The sequence below is a fragment of the Narcine bancroftii genome, chromosome 6 (assembly GCF_036971445.1).
Source record: "Narcine bancroftii isolate sNarBan1 chromosome 6, sNarBan1.hap1, whole genome shotgun sequence".
NCBI classification, from domain to species: domain Eukaryota; kingdom Metazoa; phylum Chordata; class Chondrichthyes; order Torpediniformes; family Narcinidae; genus Narcine; species Narcine bancroftii.
In genome coordinates, this window is record NC_091474.1 from 66,920,448 (window position 1) to 66,937,752 (window position 17,305).

General features: G+C 44.0%; 2 protein-coding genes across 17 annotated transcripts in view; one reads left to right on the forward strand and one right to left on the reverse strand.

Annotated features, from left to right (window-relative positions):
- Positions 1-1,030, forward strand: part of angpt2a (angiopoietin 2a) — a 110,719-nt gene extending 109,689 nt beyond the window's left edge. For all 3 annotated transcript variants that reach the window (XM_069885242.1, XM_069885241.1, XM_069885240.1), the window contains one exon: positions 396-1,030. In XM_069885242.1, coding sequence (XP_069741343.1) covers positions 396-556 — 161 coding nt within the window. In that variant the 3' untranslated portion in view covers positions 557-1,030. The remainder of the gene's footprint in view (positions 1-395) is intronic.
- The window catches only part of mcph1 (microcephalin 1), a 334,689-nt gene that overhangs the window by 203,696 nt on the left and 113,688 nt on the right, over positions 1-17,305 (reverse strand). For 12 of the 14 annotated variants that reach the window (XM_069885232.1, XM_069885228.1, XM_069885226.1 and 9 more), the window contains one exon: positions 15,558-15,635. In XM_069885232.1, the coding sequence (XP_069741333.1) occupies positions 15,558-15,635 (78 nt within the window). Of the gene's footprint in view, positions 1-8,646; positions 8,698-15,284; positions 15,410-15,557; positions 15,636-17,305 lie in introns of those variants that run through there. The other 2 variants (XM_069885235.1, XM_069885231.1) reach the window with 2 other exon arrangements.

The following is a 17,305-nucleotide window of genomic DNA, read 5'->3' on the forward strand; positions in this document are numbered from 1 at the left end:
CTAGAGGACATTTGAACAAAGTAAAGGGAGGTAAGTTTAGGGGAGACACTAGGAGTATGCTTATTTTTTTTATATATAGAGATGTGGGTGTCTGGAATGCTTTGCCAGGGGTGATGGTGGAAGCTGAAACATTAGAGGAGTTTAAGAGACTATTAGACAGATACAAAGAAAAATAGAAGGTTACAAAATAGGAAGAGTTTTGTTTTTTTTATTTTGGTAGGAATGTATGGGTCAGCATAACACTGAGGGCAATTAGCCTGTACTGTGCTGTAATGTTCTATGTTCTGGAAGCGGTAATCAACGGAGCTTACATAGCTTGAGCCCAATTTTTAAAAATTTGCATGGCAGCATCTGCCACCTATCTCATTTGATGTTTATCTCTCTGTGCCTTACAGGATGGTGGTTTGATGCTTGTGGTCCATCCAACCTGAATGGATTATACTATGCAGCAGGGCAGAATACAAATAGATTCAATGGAATCAAATGGTACTACTGGAAAGGTTCAGGATACTCTCTGAAAGCGACTACAATGATGATCAGACCTGCTAACTTCTAATTTTGGATTTCTATTTTTTGATTCTTTTTGTCAGATTGATGTATAAAGACTTTTGTAGCAAATCTGTGAAGGCACAATCACAAGCATGTTTAAAATGTCGATTAATATGTTCACTGCAAATTAATATTTTAACTTGCTCTTTGGAAGTGTTCAGGACAAAATTGCTTGTAAATCGCATTCCATCTACTAGTTTTGTAGTTAATTTCACTTTATGAGGCAGCTTCTTGAATTAAGCTCAACACTGGGGATAATAAAATGTCTAATGGTTGCTGATTCACTGGAAGAGGTGTTTTTCCAAATGTCCCTTTATAGAATTTATAAATATTGTAAATCTCAGCTGGTATGTTAATTAGAGGTAAACATTTAAGCAGTTTTCTTTGACACTGACTTCAAGAGAATTTGTTTTTTTCTGCAAAGTAATACAGTCAAAATAACTGGAACTATGAAAATTCATAAATATTATTTTAAAAATCATGCTCAAGTTAAAACTTTGGTTATTTCAAAATAATATCTGCCATCAATAAGCCTTTTCTGATCTTGAAACATTTCTTACAGGTCATGTAATACAAAAGTAGACTGCATTAAAACTGTTGAATTGTTTTGAAAAAACTCAAACCTCACCAAAAACCAATGGTAACATTTTAATGGTCAAACTGATTGTATTATTCTCATCATTTCTTCTATTATCAACACTGGATTGAATAACGGAGAGAAAAGCTGACCAAGATCACGGATGGATGGCTCACAGCAGAAACTGCCTGTTATGATACAGAGAAAGCAAGATACCTCAAGTTGTATGATTCAATTTAGTCCAGAAGGCTGCAATGTGTCCAGAGGTGCTGTTCCTCATGCTGATGTTAGGCACCATTAGAACAGTGCAGGAGGCCACATATAAATGGGTCCAAGTGAATGTTAAACCAAAGTGGCAGGAAACGGAGCGGCAGATTGAATGTGGTTGCTTCACAGTCCTCTGAGGTGAACACTACGTTGTATACTGGATGCAAGACAGGCAAGTGAATCTCACCTGCACTTCGATCCTGTATGATGGGAGGAGTAAGATGAAAAGAAAGTGTGGCATCTTTTGCAGTTGCATGGACAAGTGCCAGAGGGAAAAAATTGGTGGCAACAGAAGTGTGGGTCAAAAAAAATCACAAAATGAATATTCCCTTCAAAATACATAGAAAGTGAAAAGGAAGATATTTTCATGGTGTAGTGATGTTGAAAGTGGCAGAAATTGCAAAAGATAATTAGCTGCATGTGGAGTCACATGACTGTATTCTCCCTCCCAACCTTATAGCTTGTTTCATTTCTTTTTCCTGTCTAAAAGCTCCATGAGCCCGATTTTGTCCCACTGTAATCCTTGACTCACCTGATCAGATATTTCTTCAGTCCTTTCCCACCTTTTCAGCCCTTTCTTAGATCTAAAAAGAGGTATTTCACCTGAAATGCTCCTTGCCAAGTTTTCCCAACATCTTGTTTTTATTTCAGATTGTCAGTGAGGGGCAAACTGAATTTGTCATGAAAATAAATTTCAACTTTCGTACACAATTTTAGTTCTCAAGAAATTGTCAAACTTATGGGAGGGAGGCAGGGTTCATTATTTCCAATTGCCAGATCTCATGATTGATGGTAAAAACCAGGTATACAGCTTCTCCTCTTCATTGGTCCTTGAAGTATTCTCCCAATGTTGGCACATGAATTACTGAGGGGAAAATTCAATTCAACCTTTGGTTTGCAGCTTTATGCTTTAAAATATAAACAGTGCATCAAATATTTCTCAGATAGCTGATCAAAGAGAAGCACTTAATGCAGGTTTTGGTCTGAGGAACACAGGATTGGTGAGATAAAGGAAGGTAGGAGATGGTGATGATGAAGGGTTGGCTATTATGACAGCCTGTTCCCCCGTGGTGTCCCAGTTTCGCTGTTTGTTACATAGATTATCAATCTGGATATGGGCAGAAGGCAAGATTAATGTGGTGCAAGTGAAGAATAACAGAGTCATACAACGTAGAGACAGACTCTCGACTCAACTTTCCCACACCAACCAAAATATCCCACACACATGTTTGAACCATGTACTTCCAAACCCATCTGAACCATGTATCTGTCTAAATGTTTCTTAAACATTGGCATAATACCTGCCTCAACCACCTCCTTTGGCAGCCCACTTCATACATCTACCAGCCTCTGTTTAAAAAAACCCCAAGGTTCCTGTTCAATCTCTTTCCTGTTCCAATTAAAACCATGTCCTATGGTTACCGATTTGACTACTCAAAAGACTGAGTTCACCCGATCTATTCTTCTCATGATTTTGCACACTCTGAGAGATCACCTCTCATTCTCCTGCTCTCCAAGGAATGAAGCCACAGCCTGCTCAACTTCTCCCGACAGGTCAGGCCGATTCTGGTAATATCCTCATTAATATTTGCACTCTCTCCCTTATGAGAATACCTTTCCAAAAGCACAGTGGCCAAAACTGCACCCAAAACTCCCAAGCATTTAATAGGCTGGCTTAGGATACAGAACAATAATGACATAAGCAGGATGAGCAAAGAAATTACAGATTGAAATGTAATCCTGTTAAGTGCAGGGTGATATATTTTGGGATGTTTATTAAGGCTATAATATGCACAATAAATGGTGGAGTCCAAGACAGCATCAAAGAAGAAACATTTCTTGCCATGCAAAACCAAACAAAACCCATGAAGGATCCTTGCCTTTATCGGACAAGACATGTTCTTACAAGAATATAGAGGAGATTCACCATGATGTTGTCCAGTTCAAAGCTTTTCAGTTTTGAGGATAGAGTGAGTTTGGTTTCCTTGGAGTGAAACAGAAAACAGAAATGTTCGAGGAATTCAGCAGGTCTCTCAGCATCCAGAGACATACTAATGACACCTCAGGTCTAAGTCTTTCTTCAAGATATGAGTTAAAAGCAGGCAGGTGACTGAATTAAAAGAAAGAGTGGGGGGAGGAATACAGAATATCAGACAAAAGGAAGTAATTAGATATGGATAGGACAGGAGAGAGGAGAGGTTAGAATTGATTGTTTCGGGGGCAGGGGTTGGCTCTGTTAATGCAGAGCTGGGAGCAAAGGAGAGAGAAAGAGGGCAGGTGAGCAAGAAAGAGCAAGTAAAGGAACGCAGGTGAGCAAGAGCACGTGCAAGAGAGGAGACATGGGGGCTAACGGAAATTGGAGAAGTCAATAATGTGAATCTCCCAGTGGCCACCCACTTCAATTTTCCACACCATTCCCTTGCCAACATGTCCGTCCATGGTCTCATGCACTGTCAGATTGGCAGGAACAACACCTCATATTCCATCTGAGCACCCTCCAACTGGATGGCATTAACATAGACTTCTCGGGCTTCCGTGAGCCCCTCTATCCGTATGTCTCCTTTCCCCCAGTTCTGCGAGGCCTGCTGAGTACCTCCAGCATCTCGGATTTTGCTTTCCTTGGGGCAGAGGTCAAGAGAGGATCAAATTAAGGTATCCAAAATTGTAAGTGAGAAACTTCCTCCCATTGCATATGTTTATACATAGGCATGAGAGATTCGAGGTAAAGGACATGAAATTCAGTGTGGATGGATAGAAGAATTTTCTATGGAGTGTGGATAGAACGCAGAACACTTTGCTTGAGGGAGTGGCAATAGCAACAGCAGTCACAAAATTCCTAGACAAATAACAAGGGCCAGGGGCTCGTCCTACTGCCTGGTCATTACCATGGTGGTCCCATTCCCTGGAGTGTGGGAACACAACACTCCTCCTTGGGGACCTACTGCTCACTTATTACACTGATGGCCCCACCCATGTTTAAACATCATGTTGAAGGGGGCCAGTAATTTTCATTTTAAACATCTTGTGCCCAAGATGCAGCACGCATACCTGGCAGCAGACCACTTGGCTTACGGACCAGGGGATAAGTGGATTGGAGCAGGGCAGCAGAAGTGGGAGAACAACCCCTCCCCACAAGGCGAAAACTTGGAGAAGACTCCACAGAGAATAAAACCACAGCAGTAGCCAGCAAGGGGCTTGGATCGTGAACCACTTGAACCAGTCTGCGGGGATACTGGAGACTGACTTGTGGGCACCAAGGACGAGGACCAGGATCCATCAGGGCTCCCGAAAGACCTCAGGGGTTGGGAACCAGGAGCTGGAACGGATAGGAGGGCATGTGGCTGCAGAGGTTGTGAGAAGGTCTGAAGGGTCTCTCCTTTGCTTCTCTTTCTCTAATTTGTGGGGGAACCAGATAAAGCTAGTGCTGCCTTTTTGTATGTCCTTACAAAATGCAAAAGTTGACAAATTTAGTATATTATTACATATTGTGTATGAGATGTACTCGAGATGGCAGAGGTCGACAGCATCGAGTCCACGCTGCTGAAGATCCAGCTGCGCTGGATGGGTCACGTCTCCAGAATGGAGGACCATCGCCTTCCCAAGATCGTATTATATGGCGAGCTCTCCACTGGCCACCGTGACAGAGGTGCACCAAAGAAAAGGTACAAGGACTGCCTAAAGAAATCTCTTGGTGCCTGCCACATTGACCACCGCCAGTGGGCTGATAACGCCTCAAACCGTGCATCTTGGCGCCTCACAGTTTGGCGGGCAGCAGCCTCCTTTGAAGAAGACCGCAGAGCCCACCTCACTGACAAAAGGCAAAGGAGGAAAAACCCAACACCCAACCCCAACCAACCAATTTTCCCTTGCAACCGCTGCAATCGTGTCTGCCTGTCCCGCATCGGACTGGTCAGCCACAAACGAGCCTGCAGCTGACGTGGACTTTTTACCCCCTCCATAAATCTTCGTCCGCGAAGCCAAGCCAAAGAAAAAAGATGAGATGATGACAAGGGAATCTTGAACGTGTAAAATAGACATGATGCCCATACTTCAGCTAGAAACTAGCAGTGGAATTTTGAGTAGAAATAAAACCCTTTTAAAGATGTGTCATCACTAGCCCTTTTTACATAGAACCTTCAAGACACCTTTCCTCTGGCTTTTATACACTCTACCTTCCTTTGTGAATGCAGAAAAAGTGGATTGGTGGGTCCATTCCGATCCGGGTTTCCTCCACCAAGGGTGGTAGTATCAGAGGTGGAGAGAAGTCGCTCCACCTCCTATGAAAAGGATTACCGCTGAAAATGACTTGAAAGGGAGACGGCTGATGATGTCAGAGAAGGTTCAGTGGAGCTGCAAGTGCACGGACTCACTTCTCAGATTGCTTTCCTCTCTCCCTGGGGCATGTCCCTGTTCCTCCCCCCGCCGTATCTCTCGCCATTATAACATTAGTTTCAGTCAAGGCAAGTGAACCAACTTTATGTGGGAGCTGGCACTAGTTGGATGTGACAATGAAGCATTCATCTGGAATCACGTCAAGTTTAACACTCACATTAAACTTGTTTGTCAAAATTAAATCTAAATTTTCTACACTCTCCTTGTAATAGACTTTTACCACCAAGCTCACTTTATCTTTTTACAAACTTATTCCTTGAATATATTTTCATGAAACTTTGACAAGGTTGGAACTAACTGAAATAGGCCAAACAGACCATCAATAGTCTCCCTAGCACCAATATTCATTATTATTATGTATTGCTTTATGTGACTAGATTGGGTTAATCTTAGGAGGTACAGAACAAGGTATGTGGATTTCACATTAGTAGTGGTGAGCGTACAGATAATTTTAACAAGATTTATAGTCTGGTTCAGGTTGCTTCTGTTGGCAATTGACACTGCTAGAGAATCACTGAGTGTGGATCCCATTCAAACAAAAAATACTGTGATTTATTTGTTGATTTGGAAGCAAAATAAGGCAAATACAGTAAAAACTTTAAAAATTTCTTTGCTCCTTTTGACAAGTCTGCAGCAATGCAGAAGTGTGAATCACAGTAGAGGTCGGTGCTGCTGTACCACACGTCCCGCCCCTTTTGCCCTGGGAAGCTGGCTTGCTAATCTCTGCTCTGTTAAAGGACTGAGTGATCTGGCTTTTCAGCTTTCAGCGTAAACACTAAATCCACCTTTCCCCCTTTTACACACAACGCAAGGAGGGTTTTCTATGTAACACAGCTTTTCTATGTAAAAAAACCCCAACTATTTGTAACTTCAAAGATGCTCCTGTTTATTTCTATGTACCATTGTTGTATTCTCAAGTTGTCTTCTAATTTCCAGGTTGACATAATACATTTTTTTGCTACAGCTGAGGCTATCATAATAAATCTTTTTTGTGCTCCATCCAAATCAAGTCCAAATTCTTTATTTCTTATATTACTTAGAAGGAAGATCTCTGGGTTTCTTGGTATATTGCTTTTTGTGATTTTATTTAATATCTGGTTTAGATCTTCCCAAAATTTTTTCACTTTCTCACATGTCCAAATTGTATGTATTGTTGTTCCCGTTTCCTTTTTACAGTGAAAACATCTGTCTGATACTGTTGGGTCCCATTTATTTAACTTTTGGGGTGTGATGTATAGCCTGTGTAACCAATTATATTGTCTCATGCGTAACCTCGTGTTTATTGTATTCCATTAGAAAAAATAACATATAATTTAAGAAATAACATCACAATATTCGAACAAATATGGGAACCATACATGAAATACAATAGAGAAATCCTACCATGGACCTCCACCACCTAAAATGACAGAAGAAGAAGACAACAAAATGAACCAACTCAGGATATAAAAGTAAAAGACAAAAATTACTTGTTTATTTTTATTAAGTGATGACATTGTTTAATGGATTTAATGTATCTTATAGATTGAACTTTGAATAAATGGGAAGGGGGGAGAGGGAGGGAGGGAAGGGAGGGGGAAAAGGGGAGAAAATGACTGTATATATTCAAGAGAAAAATGTCTGTATGTATTTTGGTCAGTATGGCTTATAGTGTGAAAAATAAAAACAAATTTTTTTTTTAAAAAAAGATGCTCCTGTTCAAACGAGTGATACACATTGTTTTCTTGCATACATTTTTTTGTGCTGTTGTATTAACTGTACTGCTTATTTCCAAATATTTCATTTTTCACCCATCTTTTGCATCAACAATGGTTCATATACAACGATCAAATTACTTCCATCCTGGCTAAAATGCTACCCCCCCCCCCCAGTGAATTAGTTGGAATGCTGCTGATCATCCCATCACTAGTTTTATTTTACCTGGCATTTGTGCATTCCATTCCAGTTTTGTTTGGCATGTTCTGTTCTGCACTCTGGGAACTTCAGGCAAAGCTCTGCTGTCTCATTCTTGTTCACAGTCCCATTCACTGACACCTCCACTCTCACTCTTCCTGCTGATCTCTCTAGACATTGTCAACTCAGCCACATCTCAAATGTTTCAAATGCCGCACGCCATCTCCATAAATTCTCCCAGCTCTCTGGAGCCTTGCTCTGCAGCTCCTGCGCGCTGTGCATTGGAATTATTTTACGATTGTCTGGTGATACAACCATGACACTGGGAGGCTGGTCCCACCATGCCGGCTGTCAAGCACCGTCCCCTTCCTAAACCAGTAGAGCACGTGGAACCAGATGCTACTTAGAGCTGGTGTTCTACTTTAACCTGATTAAAGCCTGTAGAACAATCTTCTTGAGTTTTGTGCTTGTTTGCTGCACCACCGCACCACAATTTAATGAGCTTAAAATTTGAGGACCATGGAGAGATTCCTCAACCTTGACTGGAAGCATGCAATCGAGGGGATCATCCACACTCAAGCAGAGGTCACCATTACAAACCAGAAGAAGTTCATAGTCCTAGGCACCAAGCTGGGCTCCCGTGCTTTCCAAGCTATCAGAGACTGCACAGACTTTGAACTTGCAATGGTCACCATGGAAGCTATGTACCGGCCCCCGACAAATATACTCGACACCCAATACCTACTCAGCATCAGAGTACAGCAGCCAGGTGAGACAGCCGATGTTTAGCTTGGGGCACTATGAGAGCTAGCATGCCTGTGCAACATAGAAGCTGGTATGACTGCTGGGGAAATGGAATGACTTGTCCGAGATGCATGTGTGCAAAGACTGTGGTCGAGAGCAACTCGATAGAGACTGTTGGAGCAGAACAATGCTTTCCTCGTCAGGATCATGGAAATGATCCACTCCCTAGAAGCTGCAGCTCACCACGAGGAGGTCTTCGATGCTTGCTTCCCCCACTGTAAGGTAAAACATCATGAGATGGGAATGTGTAAGGAGTTACCCTGTGCAGGGCTGTAACAAGATGTGAATGCATCCTTGTACTTACAAGATAAGAGAGACATTGATGGATTGAGAGGCAGGAAGCTAGCAGGGAAAGGATAGCAACAGTTTTAGTCATTGGACAAGTAATGATATGATGATGTTCTAAACACGTATCCAAGGGTATAAAAAAATCACCATTTTGCTGATAACGGCAGAATGCATTCTCCAACTAACATTGTTAGTTGCAAGTGTTACAATCCGGTAATAAAGAACAAAGAACCCTGATTTCGACTCAGTCTGGTGTTTGTCTCACTCATTCATGAACAAAGCAGACCTAACACCACTCACCTGCCTGGCCAACGACAGCAGCAGTCGCTGAAGGGCCCCACAAGGAAGAGACAATCACCACCACCGATGCCAGCCACCGCTGTAAGTACTGTGGGTCCCGATATGGGTCAGACAAGCACTCCCGCAATAACTGCCCCACGAGGAACTCGCACTGCTCTCGATGCGGGAAGAAAGGCCACTTCATTAAAGTGTGCTTCTCCAAACCCACCAGGAGAGTCGTGGCCCTCTGCAACCAGCCGGGAGCACCTCCCAACCCTCTAGGCCCCTCCACCAGCGAGTGCTGGATGACGCCATTACCCTGCCTGTCGCTTCCACCTACATCGATAACATCACAACTGGCCGGACTGCCACCCACTTCTCGGCTGCCAGGCCGAACTGACACCATGTGCATCCCCTGGGCTCCGCCATCATGGGCCAACTGACCCCCAGCCGCACCGGCATGCCGACCAGACATCATGGTCAACACGTGCGTACACAGTACAGTACACTCATTGCACCCCATGCTCCAAAGGCCACCCACCAGCTCTTGCTTACCACAACCATCGGGGAGCAGCGACATGGATTCATCTTGGATCTAGCGTCCACCACGCTGACGAAAAGACATTCCCCATTAACTTGGGCACTCAATGATGGACAGCGCTGTCAATGGGAAGGTAACAAAATGCGTTTGATAGTGGTGGTACTGAGAGCTTAATGCACCCAATGTGGTCCAGACAATGAAAGTCACGTTGTACCCCGCACACTTCCACATCGCTTTTGCTTCCCAGGATCTCTCGATCTCGGCACAGGGGTGCTGCTCAGTGAACTTGACAGTTGGGGGGGGTTGGGGCCAGACATAACAAGGGTTCAGGTTACTGGTCATGCTCAAGCTCTGTGCCCCAATTATCCTGGGACAAGAATTCCAGTGTCATCTCCACAGCCTCACTCTTGCCTTCAGTGGCTCACTACTTCCCCCGCCCCTTCCACAACACAAAGTCCAGAGACCATTCCAAATCCATCTGCGGACTCTCCAACCTTCGGGTATCCCCGTCATCCCTTTTCAATTCCCTAACGCCAGACTGGAAACCAACAGCAGCCAAAAGCAGGCGCTGCTCTGCAGCTGACAGGGCCTTTATCAAGGCCGAGGTGAAATGACTCCTGGCGGAGGGAGTCATAGAACCCAGCAACCCCAGTAAAAGGGGGCAGAAAACCAAGGATGGCCATCGATTATAGCCAGACTTTCAACCGATACACCCAACTGGACGTCTCCCCACTGCCCTGCATCGGTGACATGGTCAATGAGATAGCCCAGTACCGGGTCTTCTCCACCATTGACCTGAAGTCAGGCTACCACCATCTCCCTATTCACACCCAGGATAAACCTTATACTGCCTTTGAGGCAGACAGACGCCTCTATCAGTTCCGTCTGGTTTCGTTTGGGGTCACAAATGGAGTCTCCATTTTCCAGCAGGAGATGGACCAAATGGTAGACCAGCACAAACTAAAAGTGACCTTCGCATATCTGGACAATTTCACCATCTGCGGTCACGACGAGCAGGACCATGATGCAACCTGGAGAGATTTCTCCTGACAGCAGAGGCATTAAAAACCTCATCTATAACAGGGAAAAGTATGTGTTCAGCACCACCTGCTTCGCCATCCTGGGTTGCATCATGGAACATGGTGCCAACGGTCCCCACCCCGAATACATGCAACCTCAAATGGAACTGCCCCTCCACCACATGCTCAAAGCCCTACGCAGGTGCTTAAGCCTTTTTTCATACGACTCCCAGTGGGTCCCCCACTTCTCGGACAAGGTCTGCCCACTGGCCCAGGCTACCACCTTTCCCAGCCTTTGCCCACATCAAACAAGACATCACCATCGCCACGATGCAGGCCATGAACAAGAACACCCCATGCAAGGTGGAGTGCGATGCCTCTGACGTTGCCATCACTGCCACCCTCAATCAAGGGAACAGACCCATGGCCTTTTCACCCAGGACCCTTCACAGTTCAGAGCTCAAGCATTCTGCCATTGAAAAGGAGGCCCAGGTGATTGTGGAAGCAGTGGCGCCACTCCCTGGCAGGCGGGAGGTTCCCTCTTCTCACTGACCACCGCACAGTGGCTTTCATGTTCAGCACCACTCACAGAAGCAAGATCAAGAAAGACAAGATCTTGCACTGGAGCGTTGAGCTGGCCATTTTTCAACTACGATATCCAGTTTAGGTCAAGGAAACTCAATGACTCCCCTGATGCCCTGTCCGAGACATGCACTAATGAGCAGTCCGAGCAACTGCAGGTGTTGCATGACACCCTTTGCCACCTGGGCATCACTCACCTATACAACTTCATTAAATCCCGGAACCTCTCCTTCACCGTCCAAGAAGTCCGGACCATGACTGAGTCCTCCAAGCTCTGTACAGAGTGAAAACCGCGCTTCTTCCGCCTGCCACAGGCCCATATGGTGAAGGCCATTTAGTCCTTCGAGTGACTCAGTATCGACTTCAAGAGACCACAGCCTTCCATGAATAAGAACGTCTATTTCCTCTCTGTTATAGACAAATACTCCTGTTTTCCCTTCGCCATCCCTTGCCCTGACACCTCCACTGCCTCTGTTATCAAAGCGCCAGTGCAGATCTTCACCATGTTTGGATACCCAGCATTTATCCACAGTGACCAGGGGTTCAGTTTCATGAGTGAGGAGCTGCACCAGTCCCTGGCGCTTATAAAATAGATTGTAGAACAAATATTATAACAAATATCACGTCAGGATCACCAAATTGTTAGGTCTGCTTTGTTCAAGAATGAGTGAGTCAGACACCAGACTGAGTCGAAATCAAGGTTCTTTATTACCGGATTGTAACACTTGCAACTAACAGTGTTAGTTGGAGAAGGCGCATTCTCCCGATATCAGCAAGTGGTGTTTTTTTTATACCTCAGGACACGCACTTAGTAAATTATCATACCATTACATTGTCCAATGAATAAGCTGTTGCTACCCTTCTCTGTTAGTCTGCTGCTCATCAGCTTGTTATTGCCAAACTTATCTTGAGCGTACAAGGTCAGACCTGCATTCCTGTTACTCCTTAGTACTGGGTGACTCCTTCTCCGGTCCCAACTCACGATGTTTTTACCTTGCACACTGCAAGGCAGTGCGCCTAGTTGCATGACTAGCTATAATCCCAGGGGCAACGGGCATGTTGAACGTGAAAACAGAGTCATCTAGAAGGCAGTCCTCTTGGCCCCGAGGTCAAAAGGATGGTCCACCAACTAGTGGCAAGAGGCCCTCCCCGAGGCGCTTCACGCCATTCGGTACGTGGCTACCAATCATACTCCTCATGAATGCCTTTTCTCCTTTCCTAGGAAATCGGTGACTGGCATCTCCCTGCCGGTGTGACTGATGTCTCTGGGCCCAGTGCTCCTCCGTAAGCATGTAAGGATCCACAAGTCCGACCCCCTGGTCGAGCAGGTGCACCTCCTCCATGCAAACCCAAACTACGCCTATCAGGTACCCCAATGGACGGGAGGACACCGTCTCAACCAGGGATCTGATACCAACAGGGACCCAGCCTTCCTACCCCTGGTCCATCCAGGATCCCCCCACCCCCACTCCCAGAAAAGACGTCTACCTACTGCCTATCCACACACCCCCACCCTCCACCTGTGGACCAGCCCCGCACCTACACCCCCACTCCATCAGGCACCATCCTGCTTGCTCAACCGGCCGCCCTGATCACCCTGGACCTGTCTGACCATCAAGCGACCCTGCCCCCACCGACCATTGACCCTGCGACAGTCCCAACAGCAAAGGCAACCACAGGACAGCTTGAACTTGTAAACATTGTAAATACCAAAGAACACCCCCCCGCCCCATGAATTGGGTGAATGTGGTGATACAACCATTACTATAGCCATACTCCTACTGGCCAACTGCAGGGGTCAACCACTGTAACTGCAGGTGTCAATCACCAGCCTATATAAAGACTCGAGCCGGCCTTTTCCTAAACTAGTTGGGCATGTGGAACCAGAAGCTACACAGACCTGGTGTTCAACTTCAAGCTAAATAAAACCTGTAGGACAGTCTTCTCGAGTTTTGTGTTTCCTTGGCACCACAGATTGGCAATGGGTTTTCAGTTGATGAAATCCTCTGTCATGTCTGGCCATCTGAGTCACCGCTTTCAGGGAAATGTTCACCTGCACCCAAGGTCTTTCCCTTCTACAACTCTCTCAAGGAGCCTATCACTGTCCTGGCTTGACTTATCACAAATGCAATACCTCATGCTTGCCAGAGTTAACTCATCCCAGTGGCTCGATAAAGGGTCCTGACATAAAACATTCCCTGATCATTTCTCTCCATGGATGCTGCCTGGCCTGCTAAGTCCCTCCAGCATCTTTGTTTGCCCTTTGCAAAGTTAACTTTGAAGGCACATATGCACTTTACGCTTTTGAAAAGATTAATTTTTTTTGTCATTTGGATTTATTTTTATTATTCTTGAAGATATTTGATTATTGATAGAAAATAAACAGCATTGAACACACTATAAGAATACCTACATTTCCTATTGGCAGGCCAATAAATGGCTTTTTAAAACCATGCGACTCTACAGGTTCTACCTTTTCAGAAAATAATAAAGAAGGTCAGAAAGTGGCCTTCAGTTCATTGTCTTCAATCTTTGCCTAAGGCACAAGCATTTACTTCTGTAGGTTATGACTGCATCTGCTTTAAATAGAAAATTTGTGAAGATTTACACTATCCTGGCAATGAGACACTGAAATTGCATTTCATAATTTTATCAAAGCAGTTCCTTAACTACTGCCAGATGCATGGAATTACGAAGTATATTATCCACTAGCATCAATGCCATTGACACCCTGACTGTGAGGTGAACCTAACAGCATGAAGCTGAGGAATAGTCCTTCATACAGGTTCGGTTTGGCATCACTGCACTTCTGAATCAAAATTTCTTGGCTTAAGCTCCAATCCACATCGAGACTGTGAGAAGAAAATGTGGAGTGGAGGGTGTGCAGTAGTGTGGTGGGATCATCTTTCATAGAGAGGGGGGGTCTTATCTTTGAATTAAGTCATTTATTGGCATTCTGAGCAACGCTTGTCCTCAAACAACATCCCAAAGCAAACAGATCAAATGGATTTCCCTTGGACGTTCATTTTTCTGTGGTATTTAGCTGCGTACATGTAAACTTGCTCAAAAACAGACTGAGCATTTGATGTCCTGGAAACTGGGGGCATGACAAAGACCAGCTTTTCACTTTCAACTCTTTCCATACATCTTAGGACATGCAAAGCACTTAGCAATAGTTTGTTGAAAAGTTCCTAAAAGATTGGAGAGATAGCAGAAAGCTTCCATTGGAAGCAATGCTGACCAGATGTCTTCCCTTATCTTTCACTGAGTGACTCTCTCTCATTTACCCCTACTTGGAGCAGAAACTTTTTTCAGGAAGCAGACGCCAGTTGTAAACAACCATACTCAGCCTCACCCATGGAACTGGGGTTTGGCAGCCAGCCTTGGTCGCAAGCTGTCAAGCCAGTTTGTTGACATATTAATAATAATAAAAAAAATTACACACTATTAAAAATAATGCACCCATTCAAATTAACAGCAATCAAAAATGACATCCATCATTTTCCTCTATGGCTACCGATTCTCAAAAGCATGGGTTCATTTTTCCTGTGCCAGATCTAACCTGCTGCAGGAACAGACAGATTTCCTAATGTAGATGAAATTGCCCCAGTATTTATGTGGTCTATTCAAGCAAGACCATGGTCAAATGGCAAACTTCAGGATTGTGAAGGCAAGAGTATGGGAATTTTCCAATATAGACTATCAAGAGATGGTGGATGGCCTTTCACTCAAGTTATCCAAACTACCAAAACGCACGCTCATGCTCAGAGAAACATTTGTAACAAAGAAGTCGCTCACTCCATTTCCAATGGCAATGAGAATATTAGCTACTGACAGGGGAAAGAGAATTAATGGCAGAAGAATTTAAGAGATAATTGTCCGAAAAGAGAACATCTCAAGTAATTTTCCTCTGTGCAAGTTTTCTGACTGCATACACACTTTGAACTGAGGAATTCTCCTTGGCATTACAAATATAAAATGGAAATATTGGACCTGAAAATAAACATTATACCAGGAACAAGGTTTTGATTAAACTATTTCTTTTGTGAACAAGTCCAGATAAAAACAAAGCATACAAGGTCCATTCTAACAAATCACTTGTTTCCCATTACCTCATGAGTATGCTGAATTGAGGGTAGATTTCAATGTTGTGGTTAATTGCAGATGATAATCGTCAAAAGTTTTAAGGGCACAAGCAATCCCATTAAGAAAAGCTGCCTTTGACAGAAGCAGAGAATAAAGACTATTTTAACCATCTGCAAACAATTGCTTGAGAGATTGTATATTTCATCACATTCTTTAAACCCCACGAATCTCCCTAAATTATAATACAGAAACTGCATGAAAAGTGAACAAAGGGACTTACAGTTGCAGCAGGAAACTGGGCTGATAATTCATATGGTTCTTCAGGAGCCCAACATCCTTGTTCCAAAGACCACAGAATCTAGAGAGTACGAGAAAAAAAATCTGTAAATGTTTATGATAACAGAACTTCGAGGTTATGACAGAGTCAAATGTCAGAAACATCAAATTAAATTTGAAAGTGCAAGAAAAATTGATGTTACTGGAAAGACACACACTCTGTCCCTCCCTCCACAGATGTTGCCAAGCCCACCTATATCCTGCTGTTTATTAATTTATGAATTTCAATTTCTAAATTACAGTCATAGACAAGCCCATAAAAGAATGCATGTTTTTTTTTCCTTGTCATGATCCAACTGTGAATTTTTTGGGTGCATATCATTTTTACTTAACTTGTCATATCTTGAATAATGGTATCTCATCAACAACTGAGAACAAAAGAATGCAGGAAGAGCTCAGCATTTTGTGCATCATCTGTGAAGGCTTTTTTGATTGAAAATCTCCATCAGGACTGAGGGTAAAAGGGAGATGGCGAGTATAAAGGAGAGACAAAGTGACAGATGACTCTTAAAGCCCTCCATCTCTTTTTGCAACAAGAAACTAGCCAGTTCCCCTTCACTGACACACTCATTTGGCTGCCAGAACTCGCTCTTGCTCTCAGCAACTGGCACTACTTTTGATACCTCCCACTTAGTACAAGTCGAAGACATAAGCATGGGCACTTGTAAAGGCCCCAGCTACAATGCTCTTTTCTGTTTGTCCTAGTTCCAAACATTCCCTTGCACCACTCATCAACTCTTTCTGTGCATTGATAACTGCATTAGTACTGATTCCTGCACGGAACATGTCAATTTTTTTACTACCTCTGCCACGACCTTCCATCCCACCCTCAAATTCACTTGAACCAATTCTGACACCTCTCTCCCTTCTGGATTTCTTTCTCCATCTCAGGACACAAACTGTGCATTGACACATGATAAACCCATCCAAGGCCACATCTCCTCCCACACCCTGCCTCTTGTAAGCGTGCCATCCTTTTCCCTAAGTATTTCTATTTCCTCTGCACCTGTTCTCAAGATGAGGTGGTCCACACCAGGATATTGGAAGTATCCTCCGTTTTTCAGAAAAAGTAGCTTCGCTTGACAATAGCAATAGAGCTCTCAATCGCATTTCCTTTATTTCCCGTACATCTGCTTTCACTCCACCACATATACCCTGTCCACACCCCCAAGAAAGATCAAAATCTTGGTACTCATTTTTTGCATATTGGCCATTTCCTCCATCCACATTATAATGGTCTGACAGCCCTCTGGTTTTTTTCTGCAGCACACAACCAGTACCCTGACACCAAAATACATCCCCCTGGCAGAAATCTTTCTCATCTTCAACAACTTGCACTCCCATTTTGATTTCTCCCACTCAACATAAACTGAAGCTAACTGGAATGGTATTCTACCACCAGCTTCGCCATCTTCCACATCGCCACTCTTTCCACACAATCCTCCAACTTTTTCTGCAAGAACCACCCTCTTGTCAATTCAATCCTTGTCTGTTCATTGCAGGTTCAATGCTTGCTCATACTCCCCCTCCCTCATCACTGGACCCAGTCCTAAAAAGTCCTCCCAAGTGAGGCAAAGATTCACTTGTATCTCCTCCAATCCTGTCTGTTACATTAGGTGCTTTGGATATGGCCTCCTCTACCTTGGTAAGACCAAGCTCAGACTCAGTGATCCCACGATGGAGCACCCGCAC